At 36.2% G+C, this 17,297-nt stretch overlaps 3 protein-coding genes across 3 annotated transcripts; 1 reads left to right on the forward strand and 2 right to left on the reverse strand.

The window, feature by feature from the left end:
• Positions 1-1,210: 1,210 nt before the first annotated feature.
• On the forward strand, positions 1,211-8,156 carry LOC145566661 (uncharacterized). Its single transcript, XM_081626009.1, has 7 exons — positions 1,211-1,294; positions 1,751-1,867; positions 2,281-2,424; positions 6,076-6,122; positions 7,307-7,369; positions 7,464-7,569; positions 7,680-8,156. Exons 1-7 carry the CDS (start codon positions 1,211-1,213, stop codon positions 8,154-8,156), a joined length of 1,038 nt encoding a protein of 345 aa, XP_081482135.1.
• Positions 8,157-11,392: 3,236 nt separating this feature from the next.
• On the reverse strand, positions 11,393-13,695 carry LOC145566662 (uncharacterized). The gene is made up of 3 exons (XM_081626010.1): positions 13,554-13,695; positions 13,108-13,457; positions 11,393-11,482 (listed from the first exon to the last, which is right to left on the reverse strand). Exons 1-3 carry the CDS (start codon positions 13,693-13,695, stop codon positions 11,393-11,395), a joined length of 582 nt encoding a protein of 193 aa, XP_081482136.1.
• Positions 13,696-16,538: 2,843 nt separating this feature from the next.
• Positions 16,539-17,084, reverse strand: LOC145566663 (uncharacterized). The gene has a single exon (XM_081626011.1). It carries the CDS (start codon positions 17,082-17,084, stop codon positions 16,539-16,541), a length of 546 nt encoding a protein of 181 aa, XP_081482137.1.
• Between the last annotated feature and the right edge of the window lie 213 nt (positions 17,085-17,297).

A 17,297-nucleotide genomic window follows, 5' to 3' on the forward strand; every position in this document is an offset into this window, starting at 1 on the left:
ATGTGCTTTTGACACCTCTGGCTATAGCCTAATAGCCCATTTCTACCAAAAATTGATGTTATGTTTTCTAACTGTGTTCCCGTAAACACAGGTTAGCAAAACCTATAATCAAAATTTGCAAATTTTATCTCTCTCTTTCTCTTTGGCTCTAAGTTCTCCCATGAAATGGCAAATCCCAAAATTCCGTTGTTACTTCCTAAAATTAAGGCTCCAACTTTTTATAAACTCAACTTTCGAAAAATTCCCAATGTACCTCCAAAGATTGCATTGTCTGGGAATTCTGCAGCTCCTACCTTCACCTCTCCCTTTCATGGGCAAATTTTGCCCTGCCATTTCTGAATTCCCCAGTTCAGGTACATCATTTTTCTCAAAATTCAATGCTTTATAAGGCTAATTCATGGTTAATTTTGGTTTTGGCCTGATAAATATTTCCCACATTGTTTAATTGAATTTGATTAATGTATTGTTTGCTGAAGTTGGGTATTTTCGATATAGTCGATTTTCCAACTTTGATCATTTAATTTGGTGATTGGGTTATGTTATTTATCAGAAATTCAGAATATGTTCTTGTCTAAAAATTTAGGAAAATAGAAACTCTTTTGTGGGTCATTGGGGGTGTGGTTTGCATCTCTTTTAATGAATTTGTGGCATATACTTTCATCTTAGATTTTGTTGCAATTGATTGTTGTGCATACAGCAACAACAAAGCCTTCGCGGCGAAATGATTTGGGGTTGGCTAACATGAATCGTTATAAGGAACCGTCCGAAAAGGAAAAAGAGCATAGCAAGATACTCCGTAATTGGTTGAAAAAAAACGATGTGTAAAATGAGAAACAGAAAGAGTATACATATTAAATTTAATTGACTATTATGCGTGTATAGAAAAAAAAAATAATATTGGAGTAAATAATTTGAAGTAATGTTCTTTTGGATTCATTGGAATGTAAGAGTTGAATAGTGAAATTTCAGAGGTAGAAAGTGAGAAGTGTGAATTTATGTATAATAAACTGCTTGGATATGATCTTTGAAAAAAAAAAAAAAAAAAAAAAAAACTAAAAACTAAAAACTGCCTTGGATATGATTTCACACCATAAAGTCTGCAGAAATATATGTCTAAAGATCTGAAGTTTCGAAACATATTGTGAAAGACATGAAGTTAAATGGCTGCCAAGGCTAGTATATCTATTCCATATACACGACTTTGTCTTAAATGGCAGCTGAGGCTGTTGTGTCTGTTAAGAGCTTTGAAAACTGCCTGCCAAATACACAACTAGAATGGGATAGCTGCGCCTGGGTTTTGCCTTGTGTTTTGAATTTGAATATCATGATTTGACTTAGTTGTAGGGAAATAATGACATACTGTAAAATAATCGGATTGTACTCCGTATGTTTTACATAGGATTTTTTTTTTTTGAAACTAGTGAAAATTAGCACATATGGAGTAACATAAAATAAATTGAATAAAATTAGTACAAAATAAATATTCGCACGGTCCAACTTATTTATATTTACTTGGAGTAAAGAGCATAGCAAGTGGTTAGCGTAGATTATTAAATATCAAGTATACCTCTTGCTGGTCTCAAACTCGAACCTTACTATAAGAACCTTTTGCTGTCAAATGTAGTAATGTGTCTAAGTACTAGGCATGACATTATTCTAGTCAATGGGGGGAGGGGGGTTCCACTTGACATGTACACTTTCTTAGGAACATGTATACTGCAATATGGCTGTTTCCATTTATTGAGTTCAGGTGGCCATGCATATTGCATACACAACCAACCATGTTAATGGTCAAAGGTATAATGAGGAAAGCATCCCAAAACACAATAGGGATAAGATAGTGTTAGAAAAGAAGAAGCATAGGAAAGTTTGTATTATTACAAAATGTGCCTGCAGTTTAACAGAATCCACTACAGAGGGTACTAGGAAGTCTCCAACTTGGCCTTAAAGTAGCTCACTTAGGCAGAAATTATGATCAATCATTTTGGTAGAAGGCTTGAAGAATTCTTGAGGTGCTCACAAGTATCACCGTTTGTGATTTGGAACACTTGAGACTCCCCCCATTTATAGGTTACATGCTTATCGTGTGCCCATGTATCTCTTTTAGCATCATGGATTTCTAAAGTCCCAAGTCAATCACATTGTTGTCACTGGCTTCCATGCCAACCACTTTTAAGGGAGCTATTTTACTTTGTTATAGTACCTACTAACAACATTTCAGTAAAACTTAGTAGATTTATTTCCCATTCTTACACGTGCTTTTTGTTTGACTTATTGTAGGAGCATTCAGAAATGGACATTGCTAGGGAGAGTAACAATCATTCAACGGCTATTGGAACCTTTGTAGATGGCGAGGTGCTAGAAGCATGTGATGATACTTGCTGCATATGCCTTGAAGATTTCTGTCATAGTGATCCTTCAACGGTATTGTGCAATTATTTTTATTTGCTATGTGTATTTGCAAAGTATTGACTTAGGGTGAGATCAAATTTTATTTGAGTTGATGTTCATTTCTATGGATATTTGAGTTTCAATGTTAGATCTTGACATCGATCGAGATGAAAATTTTTGAGGGGATATGGCTTTATGCTAGAATAGCCGTATACAATTTGGACCATTCTATGGTTTCCGTTCTAACATAAACTTGTGTCTGTTTACCAAACCAAAGCACACTAATTTCGACAATGATGACTAACTTTTGGCTCTGTCTGTGTTTTTTACAAATAAACCAAGGGCCTTTTCAGTCATCATCTTTCATGGAACCAAGTAAGTAAGCCTTGAAAGGAGTTTTTTTTAGTGAAACTCCATGGCCTATAATATCTGTGTGAGCCAACAAATCTTTGTAGTTTATTTTGGAAGGATCAATTTTAAGTAAAGAAGAAGTATCTTAGGAAGTTTGAACTACGTGAAGCTGATTTCTTAACAATATGAAGTCCTTGGGGAAGAGGAACCTTCATACAATTTTAGTTTAAGAAAATTTTAGAGACCAGTACAAGGTGATACTTGTTTTTTAAGATTTATGAAACAGTTAAGTTTTTTAGGAAGGGTGAAAGGTTCGTAAATACAATATAGATTATGCACAAAAAGTAGGGGGGTTAAATTACTAGGATATTTTTTTTTTTAAAAAAATAATGGTTAGAGGATACATTTGATCACTTGGTTGGGCTAGTGGCTAGTCCTTTATTTTTCCTTCTGCAGCTGTCACCTACTCCCTTCATCCTTGTTTTAAGTGCTTCTCAGAAAAGATTTATTTTGCAAATTTCTGTTGGGTTGCATTTTGACCTTGCTGAATGCTTGTTTTATTTAAATGGGGACTTAAGCGCTCCAACAACTTTACAGCTAAAATTGTAGGTTTTTCCATAAAGCTGAAACCAAATGTATGGTGACCAAATTGTATTACTCAGTTCTGGTCAAATACGTTTTCTAATTTTGATTTAGATTTTTAATTGCACTTAAGATAATTGTTATTATTTTTTTTTTAACATTTCGATTGTCTCGTGGATTCGAAATTTATCAATACACTTAAAGCTATTACGCTATGAATTAGGGAAATCAAATTCATCTGCTCTTTTATGTGAACAAAATGCTGAGGAAAAAGATCAATTCCATTCCACATCCTTTAGCTGTAAGATTGTCTGTCCACCAAATTCTAGTTGAAAAAAGAAAGAGGAAAAAAAGTTCGAAGCTTGTGAAGTTTAGAGTTCTGTTACATTGATACGATCATTTGGGGATGAAAATTTGGAATATTTTTGTCGTACTGAAACTCTGACATCAGCCTTGAGAGAATCAAAGATAGGTCTCTAAAGAACATGATTGGAGCCTTGGTACTTCCCTCTAAGAATGGCCACTTTTTGCTTGTGTTAATTACCGAGTACTTAATTTTATATGTCCATGCGTGTTGTCGTAAATGTATGATTTTAGAGGTGAATTCTTAAAAATAGATGTGAAAATGAGGTATGCTTTGAAGTTTGTATGTAATGGAAGACCATTAGGTTGCTTATGCAAGAATCAAATAAAAATCTGATCTGTTTTCTAAGCTCCTCATGTGTGCAAATAGTTATAGTTTACACATGTTTCTCACTCCCCCTCTGCTTGGGGAGTTGAAGGCAACATATTTTCCAATAGCTCAATGTACCAGTAATAAAAAATTGGCATTCCGTCGTGTTTATGTTATTCATGAACGGGAAAGATAGGTAGAGTAATATACCCACCTATTTAATACTATGTTTGGATAACAATAGGTCAACAATGAAGGGAAAGGGAGGGGAAGGAAAAAGAGGAAAGGGAAGGGAAGGTGAGGTGAGGGAGAAGGTGAGTTTCCATTTTCCTTCCAAATCTCTCCACTGCTTCCAAATCTCTCCAACAGTGGAGAAATTTGGTTTTTTAAAGGGGAAGGAAAATGAATCTTCCCAATTCCCTCACATTTTCTCCTTGCATTAGGTATCCAAACAAAGGATGATGCATCCTTCCTTTTCACTTCTCTTCCTTTCCCTCTATTTCTCTCTATCCAAACATAGTGTTAAAAAATCCTTGTATGTGATTACACCCTTCTCTCATAGTCAGTGTCAGACAATAGTTAGAGGGAGAGAGATACACACTTTCTTTTATGTTCTTTGGGGGAAGGGAGGGGGTGGTGGATGATAATGCATTGAGTTGGACAGTGCAAAATCCCTCATTTTCTATTTAATACCCTGATGTTACCATTCTTGACGGAATGCAATACAGTCAACACCCTCAACAAAATGATTCAAAGTTTTAAACTTAACATTGTACATTGTAGAAATAGACTCTTTGACTCAATCTACTTGCATGGACCACCCAGTGATTCTTTTTATAGTTTGATTTGAGAGTTTTTTCCCGCTTTTCTCTTTCTGGAATGGAGATTCTTATCTGTTATTGATTAAATGACGAAACTGCTAATTTTGTAACATACAACACACAGACCTTAAAAAAGTGGGCGTTAAACAAAAATTTACTGCCTGTAGCTAATTTAATCTGAACCAAAATGATTTGGATTGGTTAAACTTGACTTGAAAAGAAACCATACTTTATAGGTAAAACATTCAAGAACTGTTCCTTCACAACATTCTTTCAACAATTTATGTTTTTGTTAAAATAAGAAGTCATGTGTATGGTAGGATTTGGCTTCAAATGATTATGCAAGTATTGTTTCGATTTGCTATGTTGAAAATATATATTGTAAATTACTTCTTCCTTTCACTTATAATTGCACCAAATTTCTTTTGAAGGTCAAAAAGCTTGATCGTAAATTCTCATTAATATACAAGAGATAGAATAATAAAGTGATATATTGTTAGCGTTGTCTCAATTTATATTTTCAAAATCTTAACTGTTTACAATTTTTACTTTTGTACAATTAGAGATATTTGAGGTCAAACCACTGCATCGGAGACCGTGAAATAAGAAATGTGCAATATTTAATGAACGTAGGAAGTATATCAAGACAAGCCTTGTAAGAAATTGATCTCTCCAACAATGGAGAGATTTGGAAGGAAAACCCGTCTTTCTTCCCTCCTCTCCCCTTCCTTTCTCTTCCCTCCCCTTCACCTCCTTCCCATTCTTTTCTTTCCCATTTCTTTATCCAAACGCACCGTTAACGATTTGAATACATTGTTTGGATTGAGAGAATTGGAGGGGATGGAAGAGAAGAGAAAAGAAAAGAAGGGATTCATCCTCCCTTCTTTGTATACCTTTTGGTAGGAGGGATGGGAAGGGAAATGGAAGGATTCATTTTCTCTCCCTCTTTAACGAACCAAATCCTTCCAATGTTGGAAAGATTTGGAGGGAAAATATAACCTTACCTTCTCCCTCCCCTTCCATTCCTCCCCCTTCCTTTTTCCCTCCCTTCCCTTTCTCTTCTACTTTGCTATCCAAACAAACCGGAATAGTTAAAAATGACTTGAACCCTCAAATTAATCAACCTGAACCTAGCCTGACTTGACTTTTTTTCTGGTTATGTCTGAGGAATTATCTTCGTCCATTGTCATAACTACACTCTGCTGCACTTATATGTAATTCTTCTTTCTTATCACCCATTTTTTTCAATGTTTTCAGGTAACTGGATGCAAGCATGAGTTTCACCTTCATTGCATCCTTGAATGGTATTAAACTAGACATTTTCACTTGTATATTCTAACCAAGTTCATATTTTTGTTTACTTGTTCCTCTATGTGAATACCAACTTAGCCACTTTGTTGTATTTGGATTAAAAAAAAAAAAGGAACAGGTGAGTGGGTAACACAAGGAAGTTTTAAATTATTCCCCAAGGAATAACCCTTTTAGCTGTCATGAGCAAACCGTGAAACAAAATCGGGATTAAATGCAAAACTTGGAAACGGGAAAAAGATTGGGCAAACTTCCTTACGTCTTTGTGAACAGTTGGGCAGGAACTTTCAACTGTAGACAACTTATCATAAAAGAACCACAACTCTCTCATTCTTACTAAAATGGGCTTATGACCAGCTGTTAGAAAGTTATTGTAGATTTCATCTACAACTTTAATCACTACACAAATCATTTCTAGATAGAGAGATATGTGCATTTGAAGTCGGGGCTTTGTCACTCTTCATTGATTTTAAGGCGCAATTAAAGACACTAGTTTTCCTTGAGGATTTGTTGCCGAAAGGGAACTTACCGCATACAAAGGGTTCCATTCTAAAGCCAATTGGTAATAGATGGAGTGACTTACTAGGCTTATAAGTTAACTATCCTCTCTCTTACTCTTTATTTTGGAACTCACATAGTCACATGTGGGTCATATCTAAACGAATGATTTCCTATCTTTTTCCAATTCAGTGGATGTGGCAACAATTTATAACCATTCTTCCCTTTATCATGGTCAGATTGGTCACCACACATTTCTTATTTGTATCTATTTAAAAATATACTACGTATATATGATAAAAAGTCTGAGGATTATCATAATGTTTAACATATTTGTGGGAAGCACCTTTAGAAGAAGAACTATTGAATCAGAGGTTAACTTATGCAGCCATTTTCTTTTGAGATGTTGTCTTCTTAAGAATAAACACATTAATAATTTCAATTGTAGATTCTTATGATGATGTCCAATCTAATTTGTTTTGTTTTGTTTTTTTTTGATAAAAAGTTTGGTGCTTATTTTGTTTATGTTATGCATGTACTATTGCAGTTATAGTATTAAAAAAATAATACTAGTATAACAAGTTTAAAACCTGAAATGTATAACTTATAATACTACGCCTTATATTTATCAAGAATGTGCCTTTTTGTTGCTGACATCCCTTCTTATTTTTGTGTCCTAAAGGTGCCATAGAAGCTCAAATTGCCCAATGTGCTGGCAACCTATCAGCCTGAAAGATAGATCAAGGTTTCCAGCTCTGGATTTTTTGCATATTCCATTTTCATTTGTGCATTCATTTGTTTGATTTATAAATTGACACCTTTTCTGCATCTTGTCACAGTCAACAGTTGCTGGAATCCATAGAGCATGAGAGGAGTCTCAGAGCTAATAGGTCGCAAACTCGGACAGAAGTCTATCATCCCATCCTTGAGAATCTTGAACTGCATGTTTGTTTTCTATCAGCCTTCCCATGCTTCTTTCTTCATGCCATCTTTTCTCATAAATGCACTTTATGTCAATATGTCTTACATCACGGCAATATTCCTGAACACTGCAGTTACCTACTGACGCTGGTGAAGTTGATCTTGAAGAGCATATATTTCAGCACTTGGCTGCTGCAGCTTCCATGAGAAGCGGACAATTTGTTTTCCGGAGAGAAGGCCAGGGGAACAGGTCATCATCACAGCGGCACCAACCATTCTTTGTTTTCTCAACGCCCAATGGTCCTCATGATGCTTCTGTTCTGACTGCTATGAATCCTGTTGGTGGTGGAGGTCATGTAACTTCAGTGTCTCTTGGAAGTGCGTCCATACTGAGGCGAAGTAATCCAGATGCTTCAGTGCCAGTCCCACTTTCTACATCACTGACTGATGAGGATGTTTCTTATAGGCTTCACTCTAATGTTGCACCAGCAAATCGACAAAGAGTATTATCAGAAACCCAGTATGTATCCAAGTACCATGACCCTTTAATTGATCTTTGTTCCTTGGATGTCATTCTTGAAACAACAATGGAAAATAAACTAGAACATTAGACTAGCTAGATGCAAGAAATTTCCAAACTAACTTGTATAAATCATTGGTGAGAATCATATATAAATGCAATGAAAGATGTGAACATGAGGTTGGAAATGTGTGCCTTTCTTATACTTTAGGGTTTTTTTTCTTCTTCAGAATCAACATGAGTTTGTTTTGTCAGAATCTTACATAACATTCTTGTTCTTTTTTTTCTTTCTAAAGTAGATTTTCTTATAAGGACTATCTGATTATATAGACAGACATATTTTACTTGTATTGGCTGAGCTACTGTGTGTGATTTCTTTCATCTTTGGTTCTTGTCTAGAAGCTTTGCTACTCAACCTTCTTTGGGAAGTCAGTACACAGAACCATCAGATCTGCAGTCATTGTCAGAATCTTTAAGAACTCGCTTTAATTCCTGGTCAATGAGGTATAATCTCACACTAAGCCACATGTTTTGCAGTTCCTTCACAACTGAATAGGGCTACTGAAATTTTGTTTCAGCATCTTTAAGCTAACTCTTTGTTATTATAAAGATCCAAGGAATCTATTTCAAGGAATACTAGAGGCTTGAAGGAGAGGCTAATTGCTCGGAGAAATTCCGTGGCTGAACTAGGCTCTGAGGTTCGGAGGGAGGTGAATTCTGGGATTGCTGGTCTTTCTCGCTTAATGGAAAGACTTGATAACAGAGTGAATAAAGGATCCGATCATGCCTCCCAATCCAGTCATGCAGGCAGGGGCACCAGAAATGATAGCTCATATGAGTGATGGCAAAATGTCATACTACAAGCTCAGCATTTTTCCATACTTGCTTGGGATTTTTAATTCCAAATGGTGAGCCTTCACCTTATATCTAGTTATTAAGTTGAATTTGCTATCATTCTACCTCAACTTCCCCCTCTGTCTTGAACAGTAAATTGCCAGTTGATTTAAATACTATTAATTGCATTTACTATTATTAAGAATATAGCCTGTACTCGTATATATGTCACTCCAATTCCTCTCAGTGATTTTATGATGATCACTGTAGGCAGCTAACGTCGAGTTATATATCTGAATGTTTAAGTGCTTCATTATGGTTTGCATCATTGCCAACTGTAAGTGAACATATTGAGAGAAGTTTATGTAGATCATCATTCATCAGTACATTATTCGCTGTGGCTATTTTTCAGCCTTACTTATAGAGTGTCTTTGAACATTATTGAGCTTTGAAACATTATGAATAACTTGATTAAGTAGCCAGTAAAGTTGCAGACTTGCAGTTTTATTGCCTTAGATGAGATAACTAGATTAACCTACTTTTTTTTGGTTTTCAGGCGGTCGTAAACTCCTGTGGCACTCTGATGGAATGAACTTTTCACCATATGAAACGTAAGAGTTCACATGATCAATTGTTTGCCAATGTATATATGTATGTATGATTGTATGTATATAATGATGTAACCAAAAAATTATTGAGAAATAATTTCCATAATCTGTGTTTTTATGGCTGTAATTCTATCTATGCAATGAAAAATATGAGAAATTTCTTTGCCTTTTAGAGTATATCATTATCATTTTTCATTACAAGACATGTAGGTTGGGTTGTTCTTTAAAGGAACCTGCTAAAGGTGATCTACAATGGCTCGGTCCCAGTGGCTTGAAAAAAACTCTTGATTGTATATCATTAACCAAAAAATTAATTATAGTGATTCATACGTTGCATAATATTATTATGTATTCCAAAATTAACATTAGGGCCTGTTCTGATTAACTGAACTGAACTTATTGGAGCTGAACTGAACTGAACTGAATATTTTATGAGAGAAGAAAATTAAGAATTGAATTGAACTAAAGTGAAAATAAGATGAAGAGAACATACCCTTAGTTCAAGAATGTATCAATTGTGTAATTGCAAGGTTGTATTTATGATTGCCCAAACTAATTACTAACAATTATTAATACTCTATTATAAATTTACAATTATAAAAATTTTGGTGCCAACAACCTTATTACATTAAAAGAACGATAATCAAGCAAAGATCCGATTATATACGAAATTTAATCTAGAAATATCGTTGGTGCTATAAAAGTCCGGGTTTTGGTACAATCTTCACCTAACGTCGTTCGAAAGTGCATGGGAATTAGGGTACGTGCATATCTCAAAGGATTCATATTCATGCAAATCGTTGCACTAATATGTATACATGTTTATTTTAATTACTTATTTAACTATAATTATATTCAAGCTATAATTGTTAGGCAAAATTCAACAAACCGAATAAAGAATAATTGTGTATGCACTTTCAGAAGTGAACCCGTTAAAATGTCTAGTCAAATTTGTTTCAGGTTAAACTAGATTTAAATTCGTGTGATAGTGTGCAGTGGCGGATCTTAGACTAAAAGGCATGGGGCCAACTTGTCAACTTTAATAACTTCTAATTAAAATTAGAGATACCTAACTATTAACAAAAAAAAATAATCTGACCAAAATCAAATTTAAAGCAATGAAGTCAATCGGCCCCACTTAACTCTTATAAAAGTTTTGTTACATACAATTAAAATATAATAATTAAATAATTAATCACTATAAACTATAAAGAAACAATATGTGAGTTTAATCTAAAATATAATTTACACAAATTTATATGAGACGATAGATACAAACAACATATTACGACACATGTACAATATATGTACAAAAATAATATAAATTAAAAATACGTACCATTTTGGATTTGTAGTTAATAAATTTTGAGTTATGAAATTTATTTGTAATGTTATGATTCAAGTGTAAAAATTAAAGGTTTCAATAAAAATAAATTCAAATTATTTTTTTTAATTAAGTAGTAAAATTATTTATGTAAGATTAAACTTTAATTTTCATTTATTTGAACCCACTTGAAAAAGTTGTTGGATAATATTTTTCTCAAGCACATCTAATAAACCTTACAAAAATTATAAGGGCCGGACCCCTATGAACCCCAACGAAGATCCTCCCCTTTGCTCACATGAACGAAAAAAGGCTTGTTAATATACGAATTAGGATCAAGATTCTTGTAAAAGGTGATTTTATCATTTTTGTGTAATCCATTATCACTAACAAACCTGTTTCATTGATATAAAATATGCGTTTGCAATTCAATCTTTAATTGACTATAAAACTACGGTATATAAGGGGACGAGAATGGAAGAGTACATACCTAGTCCATCCACCAGATATGACAGACTTATTAGGATGTTTGCCTGACTTCCTAGTGGTGCAAGTAAGTGACTAAGCATTGTGCCCTTCCATGTCATACACCTTAAAAATCAATTTGCTCTCATCATCCCTACTGGGGGATCGGTTGAGATCAATAATGAACTGTGTAAGAGATGCAAATGTTCAGGGTAGCCACAACAGTCTAGCACGAACATCAGTTTGAGTTAGCCTTTTGGTGAAAATCGGCTCCATTATTTATGACTGGTTCAGCAAAGCAACTTATCTAAAGGCATATGAGTATCCATTTGAGCCTTTAAATGGTCCTCAGCAGTGGCCAGAGTCACCATATGAACCAATTTAAGCACCAGCAGTGAAAAAAAATTCAGAACAGGCCAACTACCAGAAGGAAGCCCTCAATTGGTGAGATTGAGGGGATTAAGTTGTCCAAAAAGAGACAACCTCACAAGTGCAACAACTGTGGATAACCAGGACATAACAAAAAGAAATGCCCTATGCCTTTGAAAGAGCTTGCCCCACCAAAGTCAGTTAGGCAACCATCACAGACAAGACAATCATCTAATGCAGGGCCTAGCACCCAACAAAGTCAGGTGAATCTGCCTATGCGTTAGAAGGGTGTAGGAGTGTATACTTACCCAAATGGCTTATGAGACCAGCTATGGTAAGCATTCCTATCTAATTAGAACTTGTATATATTCAAACATTGTCAATTTTTTTAAAAAATAAGCTTTATTGATAATTTTTGCAGCAAGTTATACATCACAAGCATCTCAGTCACAATCCAGTGCATATAGGCGTATAGTACCTATTTGTTAATTATACATATAGGAGGGCATTATGGGGTTTTTATTTAATTTTTTGATTTGATGTTTTTCTACAGTGGTACATTTATATGTACTATAATGTACCATTAAAGCATAAGTTGTATTAATAGTACTTTTTGTGTACTATTATGCATGAAGTGGTACTTTTTGTCATCCTAAGTCGTTGATTATTTTCTCATAAAATACCTACTACCTGTCACCTATTAGGCTGTAGTGGCACATTTTACCATCCTATATGTTTCTAAAATGTATAGGCACTATGCGCCAATACTTAACCCACAATCCAACACTAGTTCACCTACTACAACAATTTAGATCATTTCATATTTCACCTCCCATTCATAATCTTCATCTACCCATTCCCAAAATCACAACCATTATGTTTCTTGTAATTTTGGCATGTAATGGATCTCTTAAAAGGATTCTTGCTTGTTCTTGATACTCTTTTAGCAACCCTTCTATTACATCTGAAAAAATTAGTTACAATGGTCATTTTGATTTTCTTGCAGAGGTTGGAGATGGAGATCACATGATTAAAGTTGCTGTGATTTTTTTGATATGCATGGCAATTAATTAGGGACTCAGTTTTTTTTCAAAAGTTAATGAAGGGACTGTCTTTTTTTTTGTCAAATTATTAAATAAGGGACTCAGTTTTTTTTTTCTGATGGATCAAAGTTAGGTTAAGTTACCGGGTTCCTAACTACAGATCCCAAAAGGTGAAAAAATAAAAACTACGAGGTCTCAAAAGATGAAAAAATGAAAAAAAATGGACCCTAATTTTATACTTAACTCCATGAATAATCCACCAAATCAATGGGCTTATTAAATTTGGGCCACATCCAACAGTAACTAACTTTTTTTTGAGGAAACATCTGCGGGATTTCATTAAAAGATGTCAATTTCCGCCAAAGTTAAAAGACTTTGCGGAAAAGGACCAAAACAAACAAATTCATTACAACCTCTAGAGTCCCACCGAGCAACATGGTGAGCTAGATTATTACCCGCTCGCTTAACATGAGAAACAGAAAAACCAACAAAAGCATGAGAAAGAGAGCAAATATCATCTATGATCATACACAACAAAGTAAAACCCCCTGCTTTCCTCTGGATCCTTTGGACAATGCTCAAGGCATCACTCTCCAGCTGTACCTTTGAAAAACCGAGTCTGAGCGCCACCTGAAGGCCGAATCTACATGTTGCCCCTTCAGCAATTTCTGGCAGCCATTTAGCCTGCTCCTGACATACAGCAGCAGCCAAAATCTTCCCTCTATCGTCACGCACCACCACCCCAAGCCCTGTCACACCTCCAATATATGCATCACAATTAATTTTGACCACACCCATACTCAGATATTACCACGAGCTTACAGCGATATTATGCATATTCTGACCCATAAAAACACGAGTAGTATATTCACCATACTCACGAACATTATGAGACAGATTGGAAGCCACACTAACAACACATACACTATCATTGTCAAAAATGGCCTTGTTTCGACACCACCATGCTGCCCACATTAAGGTAGCCATTGATCTCAGCTCCTCACCCGAGACTTTCGATGCTAGCCACACTAATCGACTCCCAAAACACAAAGATGGAGCTTGCTCTAACAGAGAAGTATAACTACTTGCTGCCCATATCTCCTAAGTTGCCTTACATTCAAAGATAGCATGGATTATAGACTCCTCCCCATTCCCATATATCGAACAAGTTTTATCTTCAATCATATGACGATAGCGTAGTCTTTCCCGAACCGCAAGGAACCCCTTACTCGCTCTCCAAAGGAAATGGGTGAGTTTTGGAGGTCCTTTGATGTTCCATATGATCTTCCATATACCATTAGTTGGTTGCACCAAAGATAGGCCTTGCTTCCCCAACCAATATGCCGATCGAACATTAAATTCTCCATTTTTAGAGGGCCACTAGAACATAACATCTCTTAGGGAGCGAAAAGATAAAGGAATTTGATTAATAGATACCTGATTAGCTGCACAAAAATTCCCTTGTATGACATCAATTCGCCACGACCGACTAACATGATCAATTAAGTTTGACACTTTCAACCCCATATCACAATGAGGCAACGGGGTAGGCATACAAACGGCAGAGTTACCCGGCAACCAAGCACTATCCCACACCGAAATATCACACCCATTCCCCACCCTCCATTTCAACCCCTCAAAAAGAAGTGATTGGCACCCCACATACTCCTCCAAGTGTAGCTCGGGTCATACCCACGGTTCGCTTGTAGCACATCACAATTCTTGAAATATTTAGCTTTTAATATAGAATGTAGAAGAGTGCCGTGGTTGTGATGGAGTCTCCAACATTGTTTCGCCAACAATGCTTGGTTGAAAACACGTAAATCTCGAAACCCCATCCCACCATGACTCTTCGGCTTGCACAAATCCTCCCATTTTTGCTAATGTAACTTCCTATCCTCCTCCGTAGACCCTCACCAAAAACGAGCAAGAAGTCTATGAATGTCGTCAATAATTCCATCTGGAATCTTGAAAATGCTCATCATGTAAGTCGGAATCGCTTGAGCCACAACCTTAATCAAAACTTCCTTTCTCGGTTGTGATAACAATTTTTCCTTCCATCCGTGCAGTTTGTTCCAAATTCTCTCCTTGGTTCCAGCAAAAATAACCCTCTTTGATCTCCCAATAATTGTCGGTAGCCCAAGGTACTTCTCATGTCTAGCAACCTCACGAACCCCAAGAGTATCAATAATTTCACTCCGCCGATTAGTGCACACTTTTTTACTAAAAGCAACTTCAGTTTTATCAAGATTGACTTTTTGGCCCGAATCTCTTTCATATTAGCTAATTATATTAGCTATCACCAAGCATTCTTGAATGTTTGCCCTACCAAAAAGTATACTATCATTAGCAAAAAACAAATGTGACACTCGAGGTGCACCCTTGCATATCTTAGCACCATGGATACGATTTTCCCTAGCCGCCTTCCCTAGTAGAGTTGAGAAGGCATCAGCACAAAGAAGAAAAAGATATGGAGAGATAGGATCACCTTGTCGGAGCCCCTTAGTAGGATCCACCGAACCCGATATTTGCCCATTAATTTTGAACGCAAAATTCACACTCTGCAGACAACTCATAATTCTACCAATCCAGGTACTCGAAAACCCTATCCTATCCATCACCTTCTCTAAAAACACCCATTCCACCCGATCGTAGACCTTACCCATATCAAACTTCATGGCAATGCTACCCTCCTTACCTTCCCCACCACGCTTCATAGAGTGAAAAATTTCAAAAGCCACAAGCGCATTATCAGAAATGAGGCGCCCAGGAATGAACGCACTCTGATTAGGAAAGATCACCTTATCTAGAAACCCCTTCAATTTATTAGCCATTGTTTTCGAAACAATCTTGTATATCACATTATAACAGCTAATAGGCCTGAATTCTAAAATCTGCGTTGGAGACGTACATTTCGGAATAAGAACAATACAGGTTTTATTCACATCCCTTAAATTCACATCCCCTTTCCACCAACTCTTCACAAAAGCAATAATATCAGGGCTAACAATGTGCCAAAATTTTTGAAAAAATAAAGCATGCATATCGTCAGGGCCCGGAGCCTTATTTGGATGCATTTGGAAAAGAGCAGCTTTAATCTCTTCTCCTGTTGGCTTACAGTCAAGCACCTCATTCATCTCTTCTGTGATCACATTTTCTATCCCTTCCAGAGCATCCTAGAAAACAGATTCTCAAAGTAGGTTGAAATCAATCGTTCAAGATTAACCCGTTGGTCAAACCACTCACCATCATCATTCTTCAACCCAATAATTCTATTATGAGCTTTCCTTTGGCTTGCCTTATGATGAAAATATTTGGTTAGTTTATCCCCGTCTTTAAGCTCATTAGCCCGAGCTCTGGCGTACCAATATGATTCCTCTAACTTTTGCAACGACTTGAGTTCCACCGACAACTCATTATATCTCTCTAGTTTGCCGCCATCCATAGAGCCCTTCTTCAATTCTCGGATTTTTTTCTTCACATTTTTTATTCTTTTTTTCACAGAACCGAAGGTAAGAGCCTCCCATGACCCAAGAGCCTCACTACAAACTGCCAGCCTACTCATAATATTCAAGCCCTCCCCATCACTCCACCATCGATCCACAATTTTTATTTGAGAGCCAAAATGATTTGAACTTTTTTGCACTTCCCTCATAAGAGTTCGCACCTTTTTTCACAGTAGACAACAAAATAGGAGCATGGTCTGAGTCAGACTTGAAAATCGGCATATTATGCACCTCATAATCCAGGAACAAAAGGCACCACTCCTCATCAGCCAAGAACCTATCCAACCTCTCCCTAACAAACGTCTCCATAGAATTACCCCTTTCCTAAGTGAAAATACTTCCCTTATAACCAAGTTCTCGAAGAGAACATGTATCAATCGCACTTCGAAAAGCATCCATAAGTCTCTCACTCCTAAGAGCGCCTCCTTCTTTTTCCGTCAAGCTAACAATTTCATTGAAGTCACCGAACATAATACATGGTAAATTGCATTCCGCTTTAAGATCAGACATCAAGGACCAAGTCAATTGTTTATTAGCTTGTTCCGGCCATCCATAAACACCAATCGCCCTCCATTTTGCAATGTTATTTTCGTCAAGAATATCAACAACAAAGTGATGCATAGAGTAAGAGACAACATTCACATTCACATCCTTCCACCACATCCCCAATCCCCCAGAATTACCCACACTACTAATACAAACACCATTCACATAGCCACATTTATTTTTTATTTTATTAAATCTTTTGTCATCAATCATAGACTCCATAATAAAGACAATATTTGGCTTATCTCTCCAACACATGTCTTGGAGAGCCCTACCCGTCCACGAGTTGTCAACCCTGTGGCAGTTCCAGCTTAATATTTTCATTGCTTTTCGAGGGTTTGGACATCCCTAAGACCCTCTACTTTAAGTACAGATAATTTTGAGCTACTAACAAAATCACCAACCTTCATTTTTTTCTCTATAGTAGTGCTAGTAGTCTGCTTCATATCACCAAGAGTATCTGCCATTCTCTTACGTGATTGGACCCCACCACCAAAGCTTTCTGAGGTATCCATATCAACAACTTCATTGGACACT

The sequence above is a fragment of the Chenopodium album genome, chromosome 11 (genome assembly GCF_948465745.1).
Source record: "Chenopodium album chromosome 11, dcCheAlbu1.1, whole genome shotgun sequence".
Taxonomy (NCBI): domain Eukaryota; kingdom Viridiplantae; phylum Streptophyta; class Magnoliopsida; order Caryophyllales; family Amaranthaceae; genus Chenopodium; species Chenopodium album.